This window comes from Mustela nivalis (genome assembly GCF_964662115.1).
Source record: "Mustela nivalis genome assembly, chromosome: 7".
Lineage (NCBI taxonomy): Eukaryota > Metazoa > Chordata > Mammalia > Carnivora > Mustelidae > Mustela > Mustela nivalis.
Genome location: NC_139026.1, coordinates 122,888,177 through 122,909,428, shown reverse-complemented (window position 1 = coordinate 122,909,428; position 21,252 = coordinate 122,888,177). Strand labels below are relative to the sequence as shown.

Below are 21,252 nucleotides of genomic sequence, written 5' to 3'. Positions count from 1 at the left end.
ACAAGACTATTCATCACAAAGCTGTTTGCAGTAATAGAGAGCTGGGAGAAATCCAGCTCTCATTACAAGGGAACAAAAAGTAAAAGGCAGTGAATGCCATCAAGTAGGAAATGCTATGCAGCAGTTAAAATCAAAGGTTCAGATATACATAAAGCATCAAAGAAGGATCTTAACTATAGTTTCAAATAGAAAAAAATAAACATTTAAAAGAAAATTTTCACAGTATAGTATCATTTACGTATATTAAAAACATAAGCATACAAAATACTACTGGCTTTACAAAGACCCCCAACAAATAAGGGGATGCACATCAAATATGTCAGAATGATTACTTCTGAAGGCAGGAAGTAGGGTAATGTAAGTGGAGAATGAGGAAAGAGGGAGTGAATAAATAAAAGCAAGAAATTTGTTATAAAAAGGGCCTTTGTAATGACCACAGCCCATAGTAGCATGCTCTGAATTGAACAACACGATCAAATCAAGCATCATCTGCCCCAGGAAATGAAGGATGTGATCGGGAAATGAGATCAGGTGGGTGTAAAGATTACCTCTAACTCTTCAATTGTGGTGTTTTCTTCATGAACTTTCAAATCATTCTGTGTGTCTTCCTCTCCAGGTTCCTGACCACCCACAAGCTCATTGAGGTACTGCTGGTCGATCTTATCCAAAGCTGCTTTCAGATCATTCCTCAATCCCTGAGAAAGGTGAAAAATTACACATACTACGGAATTTCACTCATGTTTCTTTTGATTTTTCACTACTAGTAAGTTCAGTTCATTTTTTTCCTCCACAGAAGTTAAGAGCGTAGTAAAACCAGAGACTTGAGAAAGATTTCAATTTATTATGCAGCTATCATTGCCCAAAGTTAAATATAATGAACATATTTAAATTTAAAAGAATGTATGCACAAAACCACTCTGGTCAGAAAAATAAAACATAAGTGATGAGAATATTCATAGATGCTGAACAAGTGACCAGGTCTCCACTCAAGCCCTCAACCATTTTCCCAGTTTACTTAAAATGTCTAACCTCACTGCAACAACTCTGAATTGCCTTAACATTCAGCAAAGTCAGCTGCATGAAGATAGCGTCTTATCTATATCATAGGCTTTCACCAGGTTTCTAATAAACCAGAAAATTCCACATTCTATTCACATCCAGTTTGTGACCATTCGATAAAAACAGAAGAAGCCTTAAATCTGGACCCATCCCTTATACCACATACAAAAACTAACTCAAAATGGATCAAAGATGTACATTTAAGAGCTCAATCTATAAAACTCCCAGAGGACAATACATGGGGAAAGCTTCATGATATTGGATTTGGCAATCATTTCTTGGATATAAGACCAAAGGCACAGGCAAACAAACAAACACACACACACACACACACACACACACACACACACAAAACCCAGAAGAACAAAATAGGTACATGCTGGACTTCATCGAAATTAAAAACTTTTCTGCAAAGATACTATCAACAGAGTGAAAAGATAACCAGTGGAATGGGAGTATTCGCAAGTCACTAATTTGATGATGACTGATATCCAGAATATACAAAGAACTGCTCCAAATTAACAACAAAAAAAAAAACACTAAAAATTGCAAAAGTCTTGAATAGAAGACCACACATAAAATGCCAATAAGCAAATGAAAAGATGTCTAACATCACTTGTCATTAGGGGAATGCAAATTAAAACCACAATAAAAGGATGCCTGGGTGGCTCAGTCATTTAAGCATCTGCTTTGACAGGCGCCCCCCTACCCTGCCCCACATTGGGCTCTTCTCCCAGGGAGTCTGCTTCTTCCTCTCCCTCTGCCCCTTCCCACTGCTCATGCTCTCTCTCTCTCAAATAAATAAAAATCTTAAAACACACACACACACACACACACACACATTAAGATACCACTTCAAATCCATTAGGATGGCTATGATCAAAAATAACAGGAAGTAGTAAGTGCTGGCTAGGATGTGGAGAAATGGAACTCTTCATTGCTGGAAATGTAAAATGGTACAGCTGCTGGGAAAGTGTATGGCAATCACCTCAAAAATTTACATGCACCCACACCAAGACATATTCTAATTAAAATATCACAAGGTAAAGACAAGGAGAGAATATTAAAAGCAGCAAAAGAAAAACCATCTGTTGTGTACCTATCAGCAGATTTTTCAGCAGAAATTCTGCAGGACAAAAGGGGAGGGGTAGAGCATAATATATTCAAAGTGTTACAAGAAAAAACTTCCAACCAAGAATACTCTACCTCACAAAGTCATCATCCAGAATTGGAGGAGAGAATCTCGCAGACACGCAAAACTAAATGAGTTCATCGCCACTAAACCAGCCTTACAACAATGTTAAGGGGCCTTCTTTAAGCTGTAAAGGGGGCTAATTAGTAACAACATATGAAAGTATAAATCTCATTGGAATAGGTAAATATATAGTAAAGATAGTAGATTAATCACTTATAAAGACGAAAATAGTAAAAAAAAAAAAACAAAAAAACTATAATCGTTAAGTTAAAAGATACACAAGAAAAACATATAAAATGTGACTAAGACGTGGCCGGGAGGCGTAAATATGGAGAGCTTTAGAACGCATTCACGCTTACGTTTTCATCTTCAAATAGTCTGTTTCAACTATAAAATAAGTCACTGGGATGGTGACCACAGTTAATACTGCACTGTGTACTTAAAAATTGGTAGGAATAGATCTTTTTTTTAAGACTTTTTATTTATTTATTTGACAGACAGAGATCACAAGTAGGCAGAGAGTCAGGCAGGGAGGAGAGGGTGGGAAACAGACTCTCTGCTGAGCAGAGCGCCAGATGTGGGGCTCGATCCCAGGACCCTGGGATCATGACCTGAGCCAAAGGCAGAGGCTTAACCCACTGAGCCACCCAGGTAGCCCGATAAGAGTAGATCTTAAAGGTCCTTACCACAAGCAAAAAAAATGTGTAACTATGTATGGTGACAGATATTAACTACACTTATTGTGGGGATCATTTCACAAAACACTAATATCAAATCACTAAGCTATACATCTGAAACTAATATATGTAATATGTCAATTATACCTCAATTTTTAAAAAATTTACAAATAAGCTCTTTGGTACCTGGGAAAAGCTTTAGAAGATTAAAATATGGCAGGTTGTAATAAATTAATATTAATAACCAGAAAAATTTTCAAGGAAAAAAACATGACTAGTAGAAAAATTATATCACATACTAATTTAATAGTTCGCATTAGTATTTTAATACTATCTCTTTTTTAAAAACATTGTATTTATTTATTTGACAGAGAGAGATCACAAGTAGGCAGAAGCAGGCAGAGAGAGGAGGAAGCAGGCTCCCGGCCAAGCAGAGAGCCCAATGTGGGGCTCAATCCCAGGACCCTGAGATCATGACCTGAGCCAAGGCAGAGGCTTTACCCACTGAGCCACCCAGGCGCCCCTTAATACTATCTTTTGATAAAGAAAGGAATTCAGGATATAGAAAAGAAATAAATGTTGGTAAAAATTAAGCATTATAAAAACCACTAATTCTAAGAATTTCAACAGGTCTGAAATTTTTTCAAAAAATTGCTGTGAACATTAGAGCAGGTGAATGTTTTTATTCATTTATGCTTAAAAGAAAGAAGCTAAACAGAATGACTGTAGAATCAACCAAGTCTGCATCTCAGGTATACAAAAAAGAAGTGAAAGCAGGGACTCAAACAGGTATTTGTAAACCTCTGTTGAAAGCAGGATTATTCACAATAGCTAAAAGGTAGCAACAACTCAAATGTCCATCAAAGCTGAGTGGATAAACAAAATGGGATCCATATGAACAAGAGCATATTAATTCAGCCTTAAAAAGGAAGGAAATTCTGACCTACACTATCACATAGATGAACCTCTATGGTATTATGCAGTTGGAAGGCCAGTCCAAGGGACCCTTTGATGACCTTGGCCACAGTCCACATCGGACTGCAATCACATGGGAGACTCCAAGCAAAAAAAATGGTCCAGTGCACCCCCAATCAAACCACAGAACCCTAAGTGATAAAATAAATTAAGTTACTAAGTTTCAGGGCGGTTCGTTACAGGCACAGAGGATTGAAAAAGATTTTACAGTAAGTTGTTTGAAGCTCCTCAGTTTTGGAGCGGCATGTTACACAGCACAGATCACACACCTGTCTCTAAGTAACTGGTAGAGCAAACAGGTAAGTTATTAAGGCCACAGAAGATCTGAACAACACTACTGTAACTGACATTTACCCAACGTATAAAAGACTTTTTTTTTTTAGGAGCCTATGGAATATTCACCAAGACAGACCATCTGCTGAGCTATAAGACCAGATCAAAGCCCTACGAGCTATAACTATTAAGCTTTTAGAGAAAATAAAGAGAATCTCTTTAAAACCTTGGGATAAGCAAATATTTCTTCAGAAAAACACCAAAAGCGATAACCATAAAAAAGTGGAGTTCATCAAAATTTAAATTTGCCCAGCAAAAGACACCATGAAAAGAACAGGTAAGCCAAAGACAAGCAGAAAATAGTAACAAACCATGTATCTGTACATCTAAGGGCTTGTATTCAGAATATACAAAGAACTCCTACAATTCAAAAATAAAAGGGCAAATAACCAACTAAAACATGAACAAAAGGTTTTAACATGCACTGCCCAGAGAAATGTATGGGCAGTAAATCTAAGGAAAGATGTTCATTACAGTTAGTTAACAGGAGGCTGTGAACAGAACTGCAAGGAAATAATACTACACATACAAGAGAACGGTTACAATTTAAAAGACTTAAAATAACAAATACTGATGACATTTGCAAACACCTGGCATTTCTTAAAAACTAAAGCACACATTTACTCATTATTCAGCAATTCTTCTTCAGGTATTTACTAAGAGACAGAACATATTTACCAAAGAGAAGTAACACAGGTCCCAAGCAGACCTGTTTAAAAATGTTCATAGCGGGGCGCCTGGGTGGCTCAGTGGGTAAAGCCACTGCCTTCGGCTCAGGTCATGATCTCAGGGTCCTGGGATCGAGTCCCACATCGGGCTCTCTGCTCAGCAGGGAGCCTGCTTCCTCCTCTCTCTCTCTGCCTGCCTCTCTGCCTACTTGTGATCTCTCTCTGTCAAATAAATAAATAAATAATCTTTTTTTTTTTTTAAAGATTTTATTTATTTATTTGAGAGAGAGACAGTGAGAGAGAGCATGAGCGAGGAGAAGGTCCAAGAGAGTGAAGCAGACTCCCATGGAGCTGGGAGCCTGATGTGGGACTCGATCCCAGGACTCCAGGACCATGACCTGAGCCGAAGGCAGTCGTCCAACCAACTGAGCCACCCAGGCGTCCCTATAAATAATCTTTTAAAAAAAAAAAAAATGTTCATAGCAATGTTATTCATAACAGCCCAAAGGTGGAAACAAATGGTGGGTTATTCAGGCAACTATCACCAGCAATGAAAAGGAACAAACTACCGATTTCTGCAGAAACAGTCTTTTTAAAAATATGCTCAGCAGAAGAAGCCAGACATACTTTCATGACTCCATCTATATGAAATGCAGAACAAGCAAAATTAATCTACAGTGATAGAATTTTAAAAGGTGTTGGCTCAGGCATTGAGAAGAAGAAATAGGACTGGCTAAGAAGGGGCACTGGACACAAAAATGTGTGGTGAAAACCTTCTCTATCTTCCTAAGGGTGGTGGTTACATGCCTGGAGTGGACTTGTCAAAATGCACTGAGCTGTATGCTTAAGATAGGTGCTTTTTAAAAGAATTAAAGAAAACTTACATTCAGCAGCAATAATCTGGCAACTTTACTTTTTCATCTTTGGCTAAAATAATGCAGTAATTCAAACTCCATACTATTCTTGTTTATGTGGTACAGTGAGCTTTCTCAAGTTTTGTTCTGACTTCTTACCTTGTTAACTTCTGGTGTGAGGATCTCTATTTTTCTTAAACGTTGAAAAGCGTCATAATCAGTTTCTCCAAATAGTCTGATTGGTTCTCCTCTTTCTCTCAATCTTCTGATAACCTGTAAGAAGTAGTAACAATAATAGTAATTCCAGTGTTTGGAGTAATAGTAATTCCTCCCTTAAGTGATAAAATACTTATTTTGAAATGTAGACAGAAAAAGTCAGTTGTGTTTGTTTTTTCTTTAATTTTCCATGAATGGATACAAAGAGTTACTGTCACACTTTAAAAAACCCTACCATATTTAAGGTCCTTTGGCTGACTGTTTCAGCAAAGGCTCCATCTGTATAACAGAATACCTAAGAAAAGCATTAAGATGGAAGGGAATGGTAACTTTTATATATTTTTATTTATTTATATTTATATAGATGGAGTCATGAAAGTATGTCTGGCTTCTTCTGCTGAGCATATTTTTAAACTTTTATATACTCCAGAATCAGCTGATAACTCACAGACCATGGCCAAGACTACATGAAAACCAAACACTTACCTCCCAGAAGAGAAGTGAGTAATGATCAGGGGAGGGCACAGGGCAGGTTTTTGAGGGACTGAGAATATGGTGTCTTGACTTGGGTGATGGTCAATGGTGTCTGTTTGAGAATCTTCCATTATATTGCACATGCATGTTTTGTGTGTTATTTGTATATATGTTCCATTTCATAAGAAAAAATTGTAACTGAGAAAAATAAAGGTTGATCCAAAATGTTTTTTAAGTACCAAGAATTTTATCTGGAAACATAAATAGTAGCACAGAAACCACTAGTCGAGCTCCCACTGAATTAACCGAAGCTCGGTATTCAAAAGCAGCTTAAGAGGCCATCTGGTGCTACCTCCCATCAATGCAGAAATGACCTTAAATGCACCTCTACGAGGTCTGCAACTGACCAATGACAGAGACCACATCTCTTATGCAATAGGCCATACCAGTTTGGGACAGATAGCTTTTACTTCTCACACTCAATTAAAATCTCTCTGCCTCAAAATTCTGCCCATTTATCTCATTTCTACTCCATGAAACCACAGAAGATATAAAATTTTTTCAAAATTGTAGCTGCTGTCAATCGATTTTTTTTTTAAGGTCTCCAATATTCTTCTCTTCAGGCTCGGTATTCCAAAATCCTTCATCTGACTCCCATGATAGCGTTTAGGGTCAGCCATCCTTTCTTTCCTCCCTTTCCTTCCCTTCCAAGTTCATTTTTGTTTGGTTCCCTCCCACCCTGTATAGTATGTAATCTTCGTGTCACAGGAGTATACTGAAATTTTTGTGGTTTTTGGCTTTTTCAGAAAAGTAACAGTTGATATTGACAGTTGATTGATTTTTTTTTCCAGAAAAAAACAGTAGATTTTTTTTTTTTTTTTTCCAGAAAAGTAACAGCTGATATTGATCCAAGTACAGACGAGCACTGCAGTTAAGAGTACAAACTGGGGCAACATGTCTACAGACCCCTGTAGTGATATGTACCCCGAGTAACAGAAACGCACAGTCTTTAGTCAACAGACTCCAGAAATCATGCTTTTCACAAATTTTCCGAAGGGAACAATGTTAGCATGCATGTAATGACATCTGTATAAAAATGTTCATCTCAGTAGGATTTAAAATAGGGAAATCCTGAAACAATCTAACTGACCATTACTGTTTGATTTTTAAAATAATAATAGGCTTTTAAAATATTATGGGAAACTATATAGTCATAAAAAATTATACAGATCTGTGTTTTGACCTAGAGTGAGGTATTGTTACAAAATGTGTATTTAAAATAATTTAGACAAATAATCTATGTATAATTATTTTAAAAATATATATCAGAGCAATGTGTTTAATTTTTAAAGTTTAGAAAAATATATTCTTTTAAAACTTTAAGAGTATGAAGAAAAGCAGAGATTGGCTCAGTGGATTAAGCATCTGTCTTTGGCTCGGGTCATGATCTCAGGGCCCTGGGATAGAGACCCAAGTCCCTATCTCAGGAGGGCGTCTGCTTCTCCCCTCTCCCTTTGTCTCTGTCCCTCTCCCATGTTCTTGTGCATGCAATCTCTCTCTCTTTAAAAAAAAAGGGGGGGGGGCGAGGTGGAGATTTAGAATCTCAAGAAGGAAACTGGCTAGCTGCACATTATTTTAGTTCAGCCAGACATGTTATATAGGCAATAATGACACAAGCTTACTGGAAAGAACGGAAGATAAATGGAAAAAAAAAAATCTCCAGAGCATTTGCAATCAAACACTTATATAAGTATAAGTTTATATATAAACTTACCTCTTGCCTAGAAAGAGTCATGGGTAACTTTTCCTCTGCCAGTTCAAGTTCTAGCACTGGATTTGAAGAAGTTAATGGTTTCTGGTCCTCCTCCTTTGGCTGTATCTGCATAAATAGCCAAAAGAATTAAATTCAGGTTTTTAAAGTATAATATAGCTAATATTTACCATTCTGTGCATTAGTTGGTAATGGAAATTAAACATGTTTCAAATATTCCAGGTTTTCTAAATGTTCCACCAAGGAAAAAGCTTCTAAATAAATGGACATGCTTTTGAAAACTCATAAAATGCCTCCATTTTAGGGACACAAGTAGCAAACATGCACACAGGAGACAGCATTCTTGCTACTGAAAAGTGACAGAAATATAATGGTTTCCAAAATCAAAAACTTTTAAAAGGGCTGTAATTTAGACTCCTTCCTCCCTAGACTCTTAAGAATTTTACTTTTTTCTTAAAAACAATCAAATGGCTTCTCTTCTTTGAGAAAATTATCTGACAGGGTTAAAACCCAGATCCTTGCTCTGGGTTTTAAATGAAGACCCCCAAAAAACTGCTTTCTAAGAAACCCATGATGCTTCATGCTCCTGTTTATTTCCTACCCTCCTTTTTGAAAGGCAGGATTCCAAGTGCACTGAAATCACTGCTGGACATGTAGAAACACTCCCAAAGCTACAGAGATCTGCCCCCAAACTGTGCTCTGAACCCCAGGGAAATAACAGCACCACAGCATCAACAACAGCTCTAGCACCTTCCCACTCATCCACAAAGAGTGGACATTCTTGTATATAGGGACCTGCAGGGGGAAAAATCTCTACATGTGCTTTCTTGAGTCTGCTGCCCAGCTCACAGTTTAGGAAAATTAAGTTCAGCAATTTATAAGGCCCATGGCGTGTGTGGTCTGTAAAAACATACTCAAACACGGTTTTCCATCTGATCATGAGACTAATCTAAAATGCCAAAAGAAGATTAAATAAATAAATAAATAAATAAATAAAAGGTCAACATTAAGGGGGAAAAAGCAATTAAGAAAGGCTATATGGTTAAAATTATATCATTTCTGATTCTGTAGTTAAGGGTTAAAGGTTATATTAACTGGTACAGACAGAAAATTGAAGAAAAAACTAAACTTCCAGATTTTTCACAAACCACATCAGCCTCAAGCCTCATAAATGGTAACTAGTTTTCATAAAGGAATAAAGGTAACACATGCTGTATGTTCATTATTACCAAAAGGAAATATTAAACATGTTTTAGAAAACCCTTTCTTTCTAAGCATAAAAACAGGTATTTCTCCCAAACTCTGAGGATGAAAAGCATTTTTAATTATAGAATGCCAGCTCATCACTTGTAGGAAAAAAAAAAAATCGAAGACATGTTGTCAGCATGACTCCATGTTGTAATCAATAACTTTACAATAGTGATTTTGCTTCAGTGCTTCGTTCTGAATCAACAAGTACCAACACATCACTGAAGCAATCTAAACAATGCAAAACTGACTGTTTTAAATTATTTCCCTACCTTACCAAAAAGTGGAAAAGGTTCAAATTTAGGAATGGGGGAAAGCAACAAGTCAGCAGACTAAACCAATGATTCTAATTCCAGATCATTCCAGATCAAGTGTCAGTTAGACAACAATGGGTAAGCAAAAGAATTCTTCTTATTATCTATTTGATGGCTATTTACATGAATTATGTTTTAACTTCCTAAACTGGAAACAAATGAAACCAATATATTTATGGGAAATATAAAATACAAATGCAAACTTTCATATTTTAGAAATCTATCAGAAATGTAAAACTACATTAACACTTGCCCTCTGCCATACTACAAGACAAAATCAAATGCATATACATACCATTTACATTCCTCATGCTTCCATCTAGAAATGCTTTGCTAGATTAATTTCTAGAACTTTCCCCACCACATGCACAAGAATATTATATTATACACATTTCACGAGCAAAAAGTTGATGTCAAATTTATGATCTGGCAAAAATATTTCAACAGAACTGCTAAGTATTGTTTAAAAAATTATCACACTAGATATTGTCTTCTTTTAAAATAATTTAAACAGAACTTCACCTCATAACATTTAACCCCTCCCAATAAAAACGCCAAAATATTATTCAACTAGGATAATAGTTGAATAGGGTAATAATAGGGGAACCTTAAGGATACTTTTAGTCATGCTTCAAAAATATAGTTTTCCAGACAACTCACTTGTTTCTAACAAATATTTCTATACATTTTCTATACAATAGACAAGCAGTGTTTCAAATGTGGTACCTTATTACACAAAAGCATATAAATTATGACTTACTATCTCAGACAGAGGTACTTAGGGCCAAAAGGAACCAACAATGCAAACAAAAAGGATGGCTTAAAATAGTCAAGTGAAAGTGGGGAAAATACCACTGGTAACACCTCGGTGGTTGAATAAATAAAATGTTTTGAAACCCTTTAAAATAGACTTTTATTGGGAGAGGTGAGGAAAGGCGTGGTGGTGGTGATGAAGATGAGGCAGTATCAGATCCAGGAATTGAAAGAAAAAAAAAAATTCAAGCTTTGATCTCAAGCCACTTCATGCTGTCCACAAAAAGCCAAACCATTCCAAGCCAAAAAGTCATGCATGTATTTTCCTGAATTCAAGATTAAAAAAAGAAAAGAAAAGAAAAAAGCTCATACCTCTCCAGATGGCTTCTCATTTATAGGCTAATGTATAACATTGATAAAGTGAACAGAGATCAATAATTTTATCACTTTAACAACAGCTATAAAAATTTAAACTCAAATATACAATAACATAAAAGCAAGCAGTCATACCTTGTAGCCACATCTTTCAAAATATGCTTCCTCTTCTTTTTTTGCAAGTTCACTACGCTTGAAATACTTTCTATTTTCCTATTGAAGAAAGAAGTACATTAATAGGTCCCTGGGGAAAAAATTTCATGTTCTACCATCAACCTAAAAACATTTTTCAGTTTTTCAAGAGTATGGTCAAGTTTGATTCTACAGAGATTATACTGATTTCTTGAACATGGCATCTGTCTTCTACCCCGCTCTAAATATGAAGTATTTTTCTTACAGCATCATTTTAACAGGCATATCCAATAGCAAAGAGAAGAAACCAACAATATTTTCCAATTGTCCACATTGTTTTGATGTGATTTCCCAATGTTTGGTTTCAAAGATAATTTCTACAAATGAATTCATTATGAACCACATTAAACCAGATGCTTTATTTTCTCCCAACAGAAACAACTAAACAAAATTTAGGGTTAACTATATCTGACATCTTAACTCCCATTACCCAGACAGTTCCAAGGGTGTGTGTCCAAGTTCTTCTTGTCACTTGTAATCTTTTTGTATCAATTAATTATATTTGTATTAATCAAGCCATAAAATTGCATTAATTCTTAATCCAGACATAAAATGGTTTGAAAGTATTAACAAAATCATTAAAGCTATTTGTTTTATAGGATTCAATGTTATGAGACAAGCTCTAAATCTGTAGGAGAAAAAAATATTAGTTCTATACTACATACATTAGTCTCTTGTTAAACCTACGGTCCCTAATTTGGATGTTGTTACCATCGTCTACAGCTATCCATCTTGGATACTATTCCACTAATAATTTAGCTCAAATAATGCTACTGCCCTACTTTATTAGTAGTATCTGTAACAGTACTTCAGTAATATCTCCACACATGTATTTAGCACCTCAGTGTCCAAGCTCATTCACTCTGACAATAATCATGGATGTTAAGATCATGACAACAGAAGTTGATGGTGAACAATCAACAGCTCAGGGCACCACACCTGAAGGCCTGGCATCAGGAAAACATTAAGTGTCTCCTATATTATACACAGAGGAGGTACACAGCACATCTACAAAGTATTCTTGCCAAAAAGCTCCATGTCAATCTAATCATACATTTAAGTCTTTTTAAATTTTTATTTAAATCCAATTTAGTTAACATACAGTGTGTTACTAGTTTCAGGGATAGAATTCGGTGATTTCTGAGTTGCATATAACACCCAGTGCTCATTATATCAAGAGCCCATCTTAATGCCCATCAATCCTTCCCCCCACTAACCTATCCTTCAGCAACCCTTGGTTTGTTCTCTATAAGCTAAGAGTCTCTTACGGTTTGCCTCCATTTTTATTTTTCCTTCCCGCCCTCTACGTTCATATGTTTTGTTTCTTAAATTCCACATGAGTGAAATCGTATGGTATTTGTCTTTCTCAGACTTATTTCACTTAGCATAATACCCACTAGTTCCATCCATGTCACTGCAAATGGCAAGATTTCATTCTTTCTGATGGCTGAGTAATATTCCATTGTGTGTGTGTACACATATACACACATCACATCTTTATCCATTCATCTGTTGACGGTAGGTCTCATCTCTAGTTTATTAGAAATGTAGGGAATAGGGAAATAAACTAAATGCCATCGAAGCAATAAAAAAAACTGGGACACTTACCAAACTAGCCAGTTTCTCCAAAAAATTAATGGCATAAAAAGGGGGGAAGGGTTTGAAGAAATTGTTCTTGATTAAAAGAAACCAAGAGTCATAGTAAACAAATGCAATGAGTGGATTGACTGCATCGGACTTGAAGAAACCAACTGTAAAAAACATGTATGCACATATTTTCATTCAATTGCAGACACTGGAGTGAGAGGAATATTTAATGATATTAAGGACCTAATTTTGGGGGGTATGATCACATCTTGTTTATAAAGAAACATGTTCTTAGTTTCTAGAGTTACAAAGTGTCAAGACAAGGATAGAGAGAGGTTCATTATATAATTCTCTTTTTGCATATGTTTAAATTTCTCACAATAAACAGCTTTGTTTTAGTCCATTAACTCAATGAACATTTACCGATTCATCTACCACACGCTAAACACAGCTTTATAGGTATCAAGTTGAAGATATTCCCTGGAATAAGGAACTGATGGCATCGTCCTAACATCAAAACTACCTGAGAAAGTTGGAAGCAAATAATATATATTTTTTAAAGATTTTATTTATTTATTTGACAGATAGAGCTCACAAGTAGGCAGAGAGGCAGGCAGAGAGAGAGGGGGAAGCAGGCTCCCTGCTGAGCAGAGAGCCGCATGCGGGGCTCGATCCCAGAACCCTGGGTTCATGACCTGGGCCGAAGGCAGAGGCTTAACCCACTGATCCACCCAGGCGCCCCGGAAGCAAATAATATTAATCCTAGTTTAGACACGAGAGACCTGAGAGTTAGAAAGAGCAGGGGACATTCTCACAACTTACTGAGTCTCATGAGTAACACGCACAACTAGAACTCTGGTCCTTAAATCCTTTGAACTGATCCAGTACTGCAAGCTACAGTTCTTCACTGCCAATATCTTATCCCAGCATCAGCCATTTCTTTTGACTACACAGCTGTTGTATTTTCATTTAAAGCTTCTTCTTTTTTTTTTTTTTTTTTAATTTGAGAGGGAGTGTGGGAGTTGGGGGCAGGGGAGAGATGCACAAGTCAGGGGAGGGGCAGAGGAAGAAACAGACTCCCACAGAGCAAGACCCCAGGATCATGAACTGAGCCAAAGGCAGACGCTTTACCAACTGAGCCACCCAGGCACCACGTCACATTTCATATAAATAAGCTGACAAACACACATTGGTATCCTCTAGAAGGAGCAGCTATGTAGGAAGAAAGTAAAGGACTCTCCAGGCCAGAGTCTGTGGTCCAGTCTGCAGTAGCATCTTTTACTACCACACCCCAATTCCAATGGAATATACCTAAGAAAATCTTACCCAGAACATTGATACTCCAAATGTTGTTCATAGACCTCTGGGGGGTCCCTAAGGCCTTTTCAGAAGTTGTACAAGGTCAGACATATTATCATAATAATACTAAGAGGTTATGTGCCTCCACCCCTTCCCTGCGATCATACTTGCACTGATGGTACAAAAGCAGGGGTGCTGAAACCCACTGGAACCTCAGCACAAATAAAAGTACTGATCTTTATTTATGCCTCAGAGTTCATTGTATTCTTCACCTTTTACTATTTAGTGTGATGAAATTAAACATATAAATCAGTTCTGCTACATAATAAAGTAGGATAGCTGTCTCCTGTTTGGCAGACGTTTTCTCAAAGCTGGACCAAGCAAGCCTGTTACTAAAAGGACAACGATACTATTTCTTGCCTATGATAAAATTCCATCTTTCAAGCAAAAATGAGAATGGTGGCAAACTTGCAGCCATCACTATGAACTTGATGGCTTCCCAATATTTGAAAACTTTTCAGATGAATCAGTGGTTATATTAATGAATGCCATTTTTACATCATCTATTGAAACATATCACCATGTAGAAAATCTATGTAACTCAGCAAACTATGACAGTACAAAGGAAACAAGCTCCAAAATTATGCATAGGCAGAAGATTTATGAGCAGGCTAGATTAGAATAGATCTGGAGCATAATAGATCAATAGACTGTAATATATAAAAAGTTAACTGATGGGGCGCCTGGCTGATTCAGCCAGTGGGAAATATGACTCTTGATCAAGGTGTGTCAAGTTTGACACCCAAACTGGGTACAGAGATTACTTAAAAATAAAATCTTTAAAAAAAAAAAAAAAGTTCATTGGTATCAGCCAAAATCCATACTCTCATCTTTAAAAATTTACCATTTGTGTAGTTTTAGTATAGTATCAAAGAAGAATATCCACAATTATCTGAAAAGGCTATTAAAATACTACCTTTTCCAACTGCCCAGCTATGTGAAAATGAAGTTTCCTCATATACTTGAACAAAAACAACATACCGCAACAGGCCAACAGGCTGAATGTAGAAACAGGAGACTCCAACTGTCTCCTAACATGACAGGGATTAAAAAGATTTGCAAAGTTGTAAAATATGTCATTCTTCTTGCTAATATCTTTTGTTTTGGAAAATACAGTTTTCATAAGAGCACTATGTTAACACACATGGGTTTACTATAGTATAAAACAGAAGTCAACATGGAATATAAGTATTTTTAAATTTCCCAGTTTTAATTTGTAATTCTTTTTTTTTTTTTTTTTTTTTGAGAGAGAATGCATTCATGCATGAGAGTAAGGGGAGTGGGTGAGGGAAGAGAGAAAGAATCTCAAGCACATCCAGCTCCACATCCAGCACAGAGCCTGACATGACGCTCAATCTCAGTACCCTGGGATCCTGGCCTGAACCAAAATCAAGAGGCAGGTACTTAACTGAGCCACCCAGATGCCCCTAAATTTCCCAGTTTTGATTTCTAATTGTATAATTATCAATAAATACATCCTATATAAACAAAAGTTCTCTGGAGCCATCAACTAAAGATGTAAAGGGGTTCTGAAATCAAGAAGTGAGAACCACGGTCCTAGTAGAATCCCTTCATTGGCCCTCCCCATGGTGGCACCCGGTGTGCTAAGCATATTAGGAAACCACTTGGGCCTCAATGCTGTCCACTGATCCTGGTGTACTTATCCATTTAGTTTGCTCTCCTATTCTCTACAATGACCAGTAACATTCTCCACTCTCTTAGACCTTTGACCCCTTCATTTTCCCCCTCATTCTCAGCAAATGACTAAACCACTCTGTTACAGAGAAAAAGGAAGCCACTGAAAGAGAAGTCCTCCCAGTACCAATCCTTATGGAGCTCTGTACCAATACTTTTCTCATTTCAGAACAGAAAAAAAAGGAAACCCTCCTCCTGCCTAAGGCCCATCCCTTCCAGGGGCATTCCAGAGCTCAAGATTTCCCCGCTGAGCAGGGAGCCTGATGCAGGGGTCAATCCCAGGACCTAGAGATCACGACCAGAGTGGAGGCAGACGCTTAACCAACTGAGTCATCCAGGCACCTCTGAATGAATGACTAACAATAAAATTTTTAATTACTTAGCTTTTCATTTCGAAATTAGGATGAGAAAAATAAAAATACTTTGCTTTGTACTATGTGACCATTTATTTCATGACAACAAAAGATGTCTGACACAAAAGGTTACCCACCATGTTTCAAATGCCACTCTTTATATGTCTTCTATTTAGAAAAAAACAGCAGTTTGCAAGAGCAACTAAAGCTTCTCTAACCATAAAACTTTATTTTATAAAGTACACTGAAAATATGCTTTGAAATATAAGGTGCTGGGGACAAACTTATGAGAGAATTAAAACTACACAGTACGAAAACTTAAATATCAGTGATGCAGTACCTTTAAAGGTAACTCAAGGAGGTTGGATAACTTGCCCAAAGTTATAGAGCTATGCAGGAATGCAGCCACAGTCAGGTTTTACAACTTGTTTATTCACTTTACAAATTTACTTTCCTTTCTAACTATATTCAAAATATTTAAACTCAAAGTTTGTTGAACTATAGAATGCATAATAAAGACCTACAAACATGAAAATCTAAAAGTGGCTGGTAAACATTTTAAGACAGCATATGAATGGATGGTTTTTATTTCTTTGGATTCTCTCCTAAAACACCCAACATTTCTATCGGCCCTTTCACCCTGGCAGATTTTAAAAAACAATGCACAAAAGATATATATAAAAGTGCTTCTACTTTTTAAGACAGACCCTAATTCCTACATGCTGCTTCACAAATGTTATTCTTGGACTCTATCCAAGTTGTACTTTCTAGATTATAAAACTGAGATTCATAGGTCCAAAGTACAGAAACCTACCTACCTACCATAACATCTAAAATGTCTGCCTTCACTAATAAAGGAAAAGCAAAATTTAAAACTTTCAAGCATGACTGTCAACATTTCAATAATTAAAATCAGCCTTCCTGAATCATGTCAAGGTTTTTAGTGCTTATATGAATTAGATACAAACATCACCAGGAACTCTACAAAAACACATTGGAAAGCCAACAAATATACAGCCTGAATATGCAAAGCAAGATACTATATGGGTGCCTGGGTGGCTCAGTCAGTTAAGCATCAGACTCTTGATTTAGGTTCAGGCCAGGATCTCAGGGTCCTGTTATCAAGCCCTACCTGGGGCTTCCTGTTGAACCCACTTAAGATTCTCTCCATCTGCCCTCCCCAGCTCACATGCTCTCTCAGATGCAGTCTTTAAAAAAAAAAAAAAAAAAACTATACATGAGATCGTAAACCATGTAGCAAGGTCAACATCTTCCTGAAATACAAAAATAAGTCTTAAAAATCCCTAAAGTAATATACCAAACAATCTGAAGAGACACAATGCTACATCATTGGACAGATCATCCAGACAGATTAAAAAAATAAGGAAATGATGCCTTAAAACCTGCTGGACATAACACATACATACAGAACATTCCATCCAAAAACAGAACATTCTTCGAGTGCACATGGAACATTCTCCAGAACAGATCATGCATTAAGCCACAAAGCAAGTCTTAAAGAAGAATCAATTCACATCAACCATCTTTTCCAACCACAACAGTATGAAACCAGACATCAATTATAGGAAGCAAACTGGAAATTTCACAAATATGTGGAGATTCAACAACATGTTACTGAACAAAGGCAGTGTCGATGAAATCAAAGGAGAAATGAAAAAACACCTTCAAACAAATAAAATGGAAGTATAACTTACTAAAATTTATGGGATGCAGCAAAAGCAGTCCTAAGAGGGAAGCTCATATCAATACATGCTTACCTCAGGAAACAAGAAAAATCTCCAACAACCTAACTTCACACCTCAAGGAACTAGGAAAAGAATAAATGAATCCCGAAGTTCACAGAGGGAAGGTATTAACAAATATCAGAGCAAAAATAAATGAAATTGAGACTAAAACGCTAAGAGATCAATGAAACTAAGTTTTTTTGAGAAGATAAACATCAACAAATCTTCAGCTACACTTATCAAGTAAAAAGAGACAGTGCTCAAATAAAATCATAAATGAAAGACGTTACAATTGATACCACAGAAATACAAAAGATCTTAAACTATCATGAACAATCATATGCCAACAAACTGGACAACCTTGGATAAATTCCTAGAAAACTACAACCTTCAAGACTGAATCATCAAGAAATACAAAATCTGAACAGACTGATTACTAGCAAGGAGACAATCAGAAATCAAAGACCTCTCAAAAAACAAAAGTTCAGGACCAGATGGATTTACTGGTTAAGTCTACTAAACATTCAAAGAATTGACACTAATCCTTCACAAATGCTTCCAAAAAATAGAGGAGGGAACACTTCCAAACTCATCTTATTAGACCAGCATCACCCCAATTCTAAAAACCATACAAGGATCCTACAAGGAAAGAAAAATTACTGACCAATATTCCTGATGAATATAGACACAAAAATCCTCAACAAAGTATTAACAAGTCAAATTCAACAATGAATTTGGAGAACCATACACCATAACCAAGTGGGATTTATTCTAAGGATGCAAGGATCATTCAAGGCCCACAAATCAATGTGATACACCACATTAACAAAATGGAAGGGAAAAAAAATCTTATCTCAATAGATGCAGAAAAAGCATTTGACAAAATTCAACATCCACTTATGATTAAAAAAAAAAAAAAACTCTCAAAATAGTGTTAGAGAGGGAACATACTAACATAATAAAGGCCAAATAGGACAAGCCCACAGAAAACATCATAGTCAATAATGAAAAGTTGAAAGCTTTTCCTCTAAGATCAGGAACAAGACAACAGGATCAATTCTCATCACTTTTATTCAACACAGTATTCGAAGTCCTCACCACAGCAAATACTCAAAAAAAAATCCAAAATGAAAAGGTAAAACTGTCACTATTTGCAGAAGACGTATTATATACAGAAAGCCCTAAAGACTCCATCAAAACACTGTAAGAATAAATAAATTCAGTAAAACTGCAGGATACAAAAATCAACATACAAATCTGTTGTTTCTATGCACTAATAAAGTATCAGATACAGAAATTAAGAAAACAATTCCATTTATAATTGCATCAAAATGAATAAACTACCAAAAAATAAATTTAACCAAGGAGATAAAACAGCTATATGCTGAAAACCCTAAGACGGTGATGAAAGAAACTGAAGACAAATAAATGGAAAGATATTCTGTGCTCATGGAATGGAAGAATTAGTACAGGCTTATGTTGTTTTGTTGTGCTCCACATATATTAAGCCTTTTACAAACTGAGGATGTGTAGCAACCCTCACTTGAGCAAGTCTATCAGTGCCATTTTTCCAACAGCAGTTGTGTACTTTGTGCCCTACTTTGGTTAATTCCAGCAATACTTCAAACTTTTTCACTTTTATCATTTTATTATTTTTGCTATGGTATCTGATCAGTGATTACAACTCACTAAAAGAAAAGATGATGGTTAGCATATATTAGCAATATTTTAGCCATATTTGTAAATTACGTTGTATTTTTATAGACACGAAGCTACTGCACACTTAATATAGTGTAAACTTAACTTTGATGTGCATTGGGCAACCAAAAAACTCTGACTCACTTTATTGCAATATTTGCTTTACCGCAGTGGTCTGGAACCAAAACTGCAGTATCTCCAAGGTATGCCTGTACTGTGAAAATATCCACACTATCAAAGCACTCTACAAATTCAACCCAATCCCTGTCAAAATTACAATAGCATTTATTACAAAAATAGGACGAACAATCCGAAGTTTTATATGGAACCATGAAAGACCTCAATAGCCAAAGTAATTTTGAGAAAGAGCAAAGCTGGAGGTATCACACTCCCTCATCTCTTACTATAATACGAAGTTAGAGTAATTCAAACAGGTAGTTGCATAAAAACAGATGAATGCAACAAAAGAGAGAGCCCAGAGGGATGCCTGGGTGGCTCAGTCAGTTAAACATCCAACTCTTGATTTCGGCTCACGTCATGATCTCAGGGTCCTGAGAGCAAGCCCCAGGTCGGGCTCCGCACTCAACAGTGGATCTGCTTGAGTCTCTCTTCCTCTCCCCCGCCTGCTCGCTCTCTCTCTCAAATAAAGCAGTCTTAAAAAAAAAAAAAGTCCAGAAATAAACCCATGCCCATATAATCCATTAATTTACCACAAGGGAGCCAAAAACATACAAGGAAAACGTAGTCTCTTCAAAAAATGGAGCTAGATTGCCACATGCAAAAGAACTGAACTACACTACTATCGTAAACCATACATAAAAATTAACTCAAAATTGGGGCGCCTGGGTGGCTCAGTGGGTTAAGCCGCTGCCTTCGGCTCAGGTCATGATCTCGGGGTACTGGGATCGAGTCCCGCATCGGGCTCTTCTGCTCAGCAGGGAGCCTGCTTCCTCCTCTCTCTCTCTCTGCCTGCCTCTCTGACTACTTGTGATCTCTCTCTGTCGAATAAATAAATAAAATCTTTAAAAAAAAAAAAAATTAACTCAAAATTGATTAAAGATTTGAATGTAAGACCCAAAACCATTAAACCAGAGGCAGTTAGCTCTTTGACATCTGTCTTAATAAGGAGTTTTTAGGTCTGACTCCAAAACCAAAGCCAACAAGAAAAAAAATAAGTGAAACTACATGAAACTAGAAAGTTTCTGCTAAGCAAACAAAACCATCAACAAACTGAAAAGGCAATCTACTGAATAAAAGATATTTATAAATCATATACCTGATAGAGGGTTAATATCCAAAACAGATATAGAACTCATTCAACTAAATAGCACAAGAATAATCTAATTTAAAAATAAGCAGAAGGCCTGAATAGACATTTTCCCAAAAAGATGCCAACAGTTGCCCAGTTGCAGAAATGGCCAACAGACACATGAAAAGATGCCAATCAACATCACTAATCAGGGAAATGCAAACCAAAACCAGGAGATAGCACCTCACACCCATCAGAATGCGATTATCAAAAAGACAGGAAATAACAAGCATTGGCAAAGATGGGGAGAAAAGAGAACCCTTGTGCACTCTTGGTGGAAATGTAAACTGGTGGAGCCACTACAGAAAATGATGTGGAGGTTCCTCAAAAACTTAAAAAGAGAAACACCATATTGCTCAGCAACTGCACTTCAGGGAATTTATCCAAAGAAAAGGAAAACGC

At 36.5% G+C, this 21,252-nt stretch overlaps 1 protein-coding gene across 4 annotated transcripts in view; it reads right to left on the bottom strand.

Annotated features, from left to right (window-relative positions):
* PRPF18 (pre-mRNA processing factor 18) overlaps positions 1 to 21,252 on the bottom strand; it is a 48,138-nt gene that overhangs the window by 19,688 nt on the left and 7,198 nt on the right. The window contains exons 2-7 of one of the 4 annotated variants that reach the window (XM_082739537.1): positions 12,713 to 12,855; positions 11,048 to 11,125; positions 10,910 to 10,936; positions 8,226 to 8,330; positions 5,921 to 6,034; positions 549 to 695 (exon numbers count right to left, since the gene is read on the bottom strand). In XM_082739537.1, the coding sequence (XP_082595663.1) occupies positions 549 to 695; positions 5,921 to 6,034; positions 8,226 to 8,246 (282 nt within the window). In that variant the 5' untranslated portion in view covers positions 8,247 to 8,330; positions 10,910 to 10,936; positions 11,048 to 11,125; positions 12,713 to 12,855. The remainder of the gene's footprint in view (positions 1 to 548; positions 696 to 5,920; positions 6,035 to 8,225; positions 8,331 to 10,909; positions 10,937 to 11,047; positions 11,126 to 12,712; positions 12,856 to 21,252) is intronic. The other 3 variants (XM_082739538.1, XM_082739539.1, XM_082739540.1) reach the window with 3 other exon arrangements.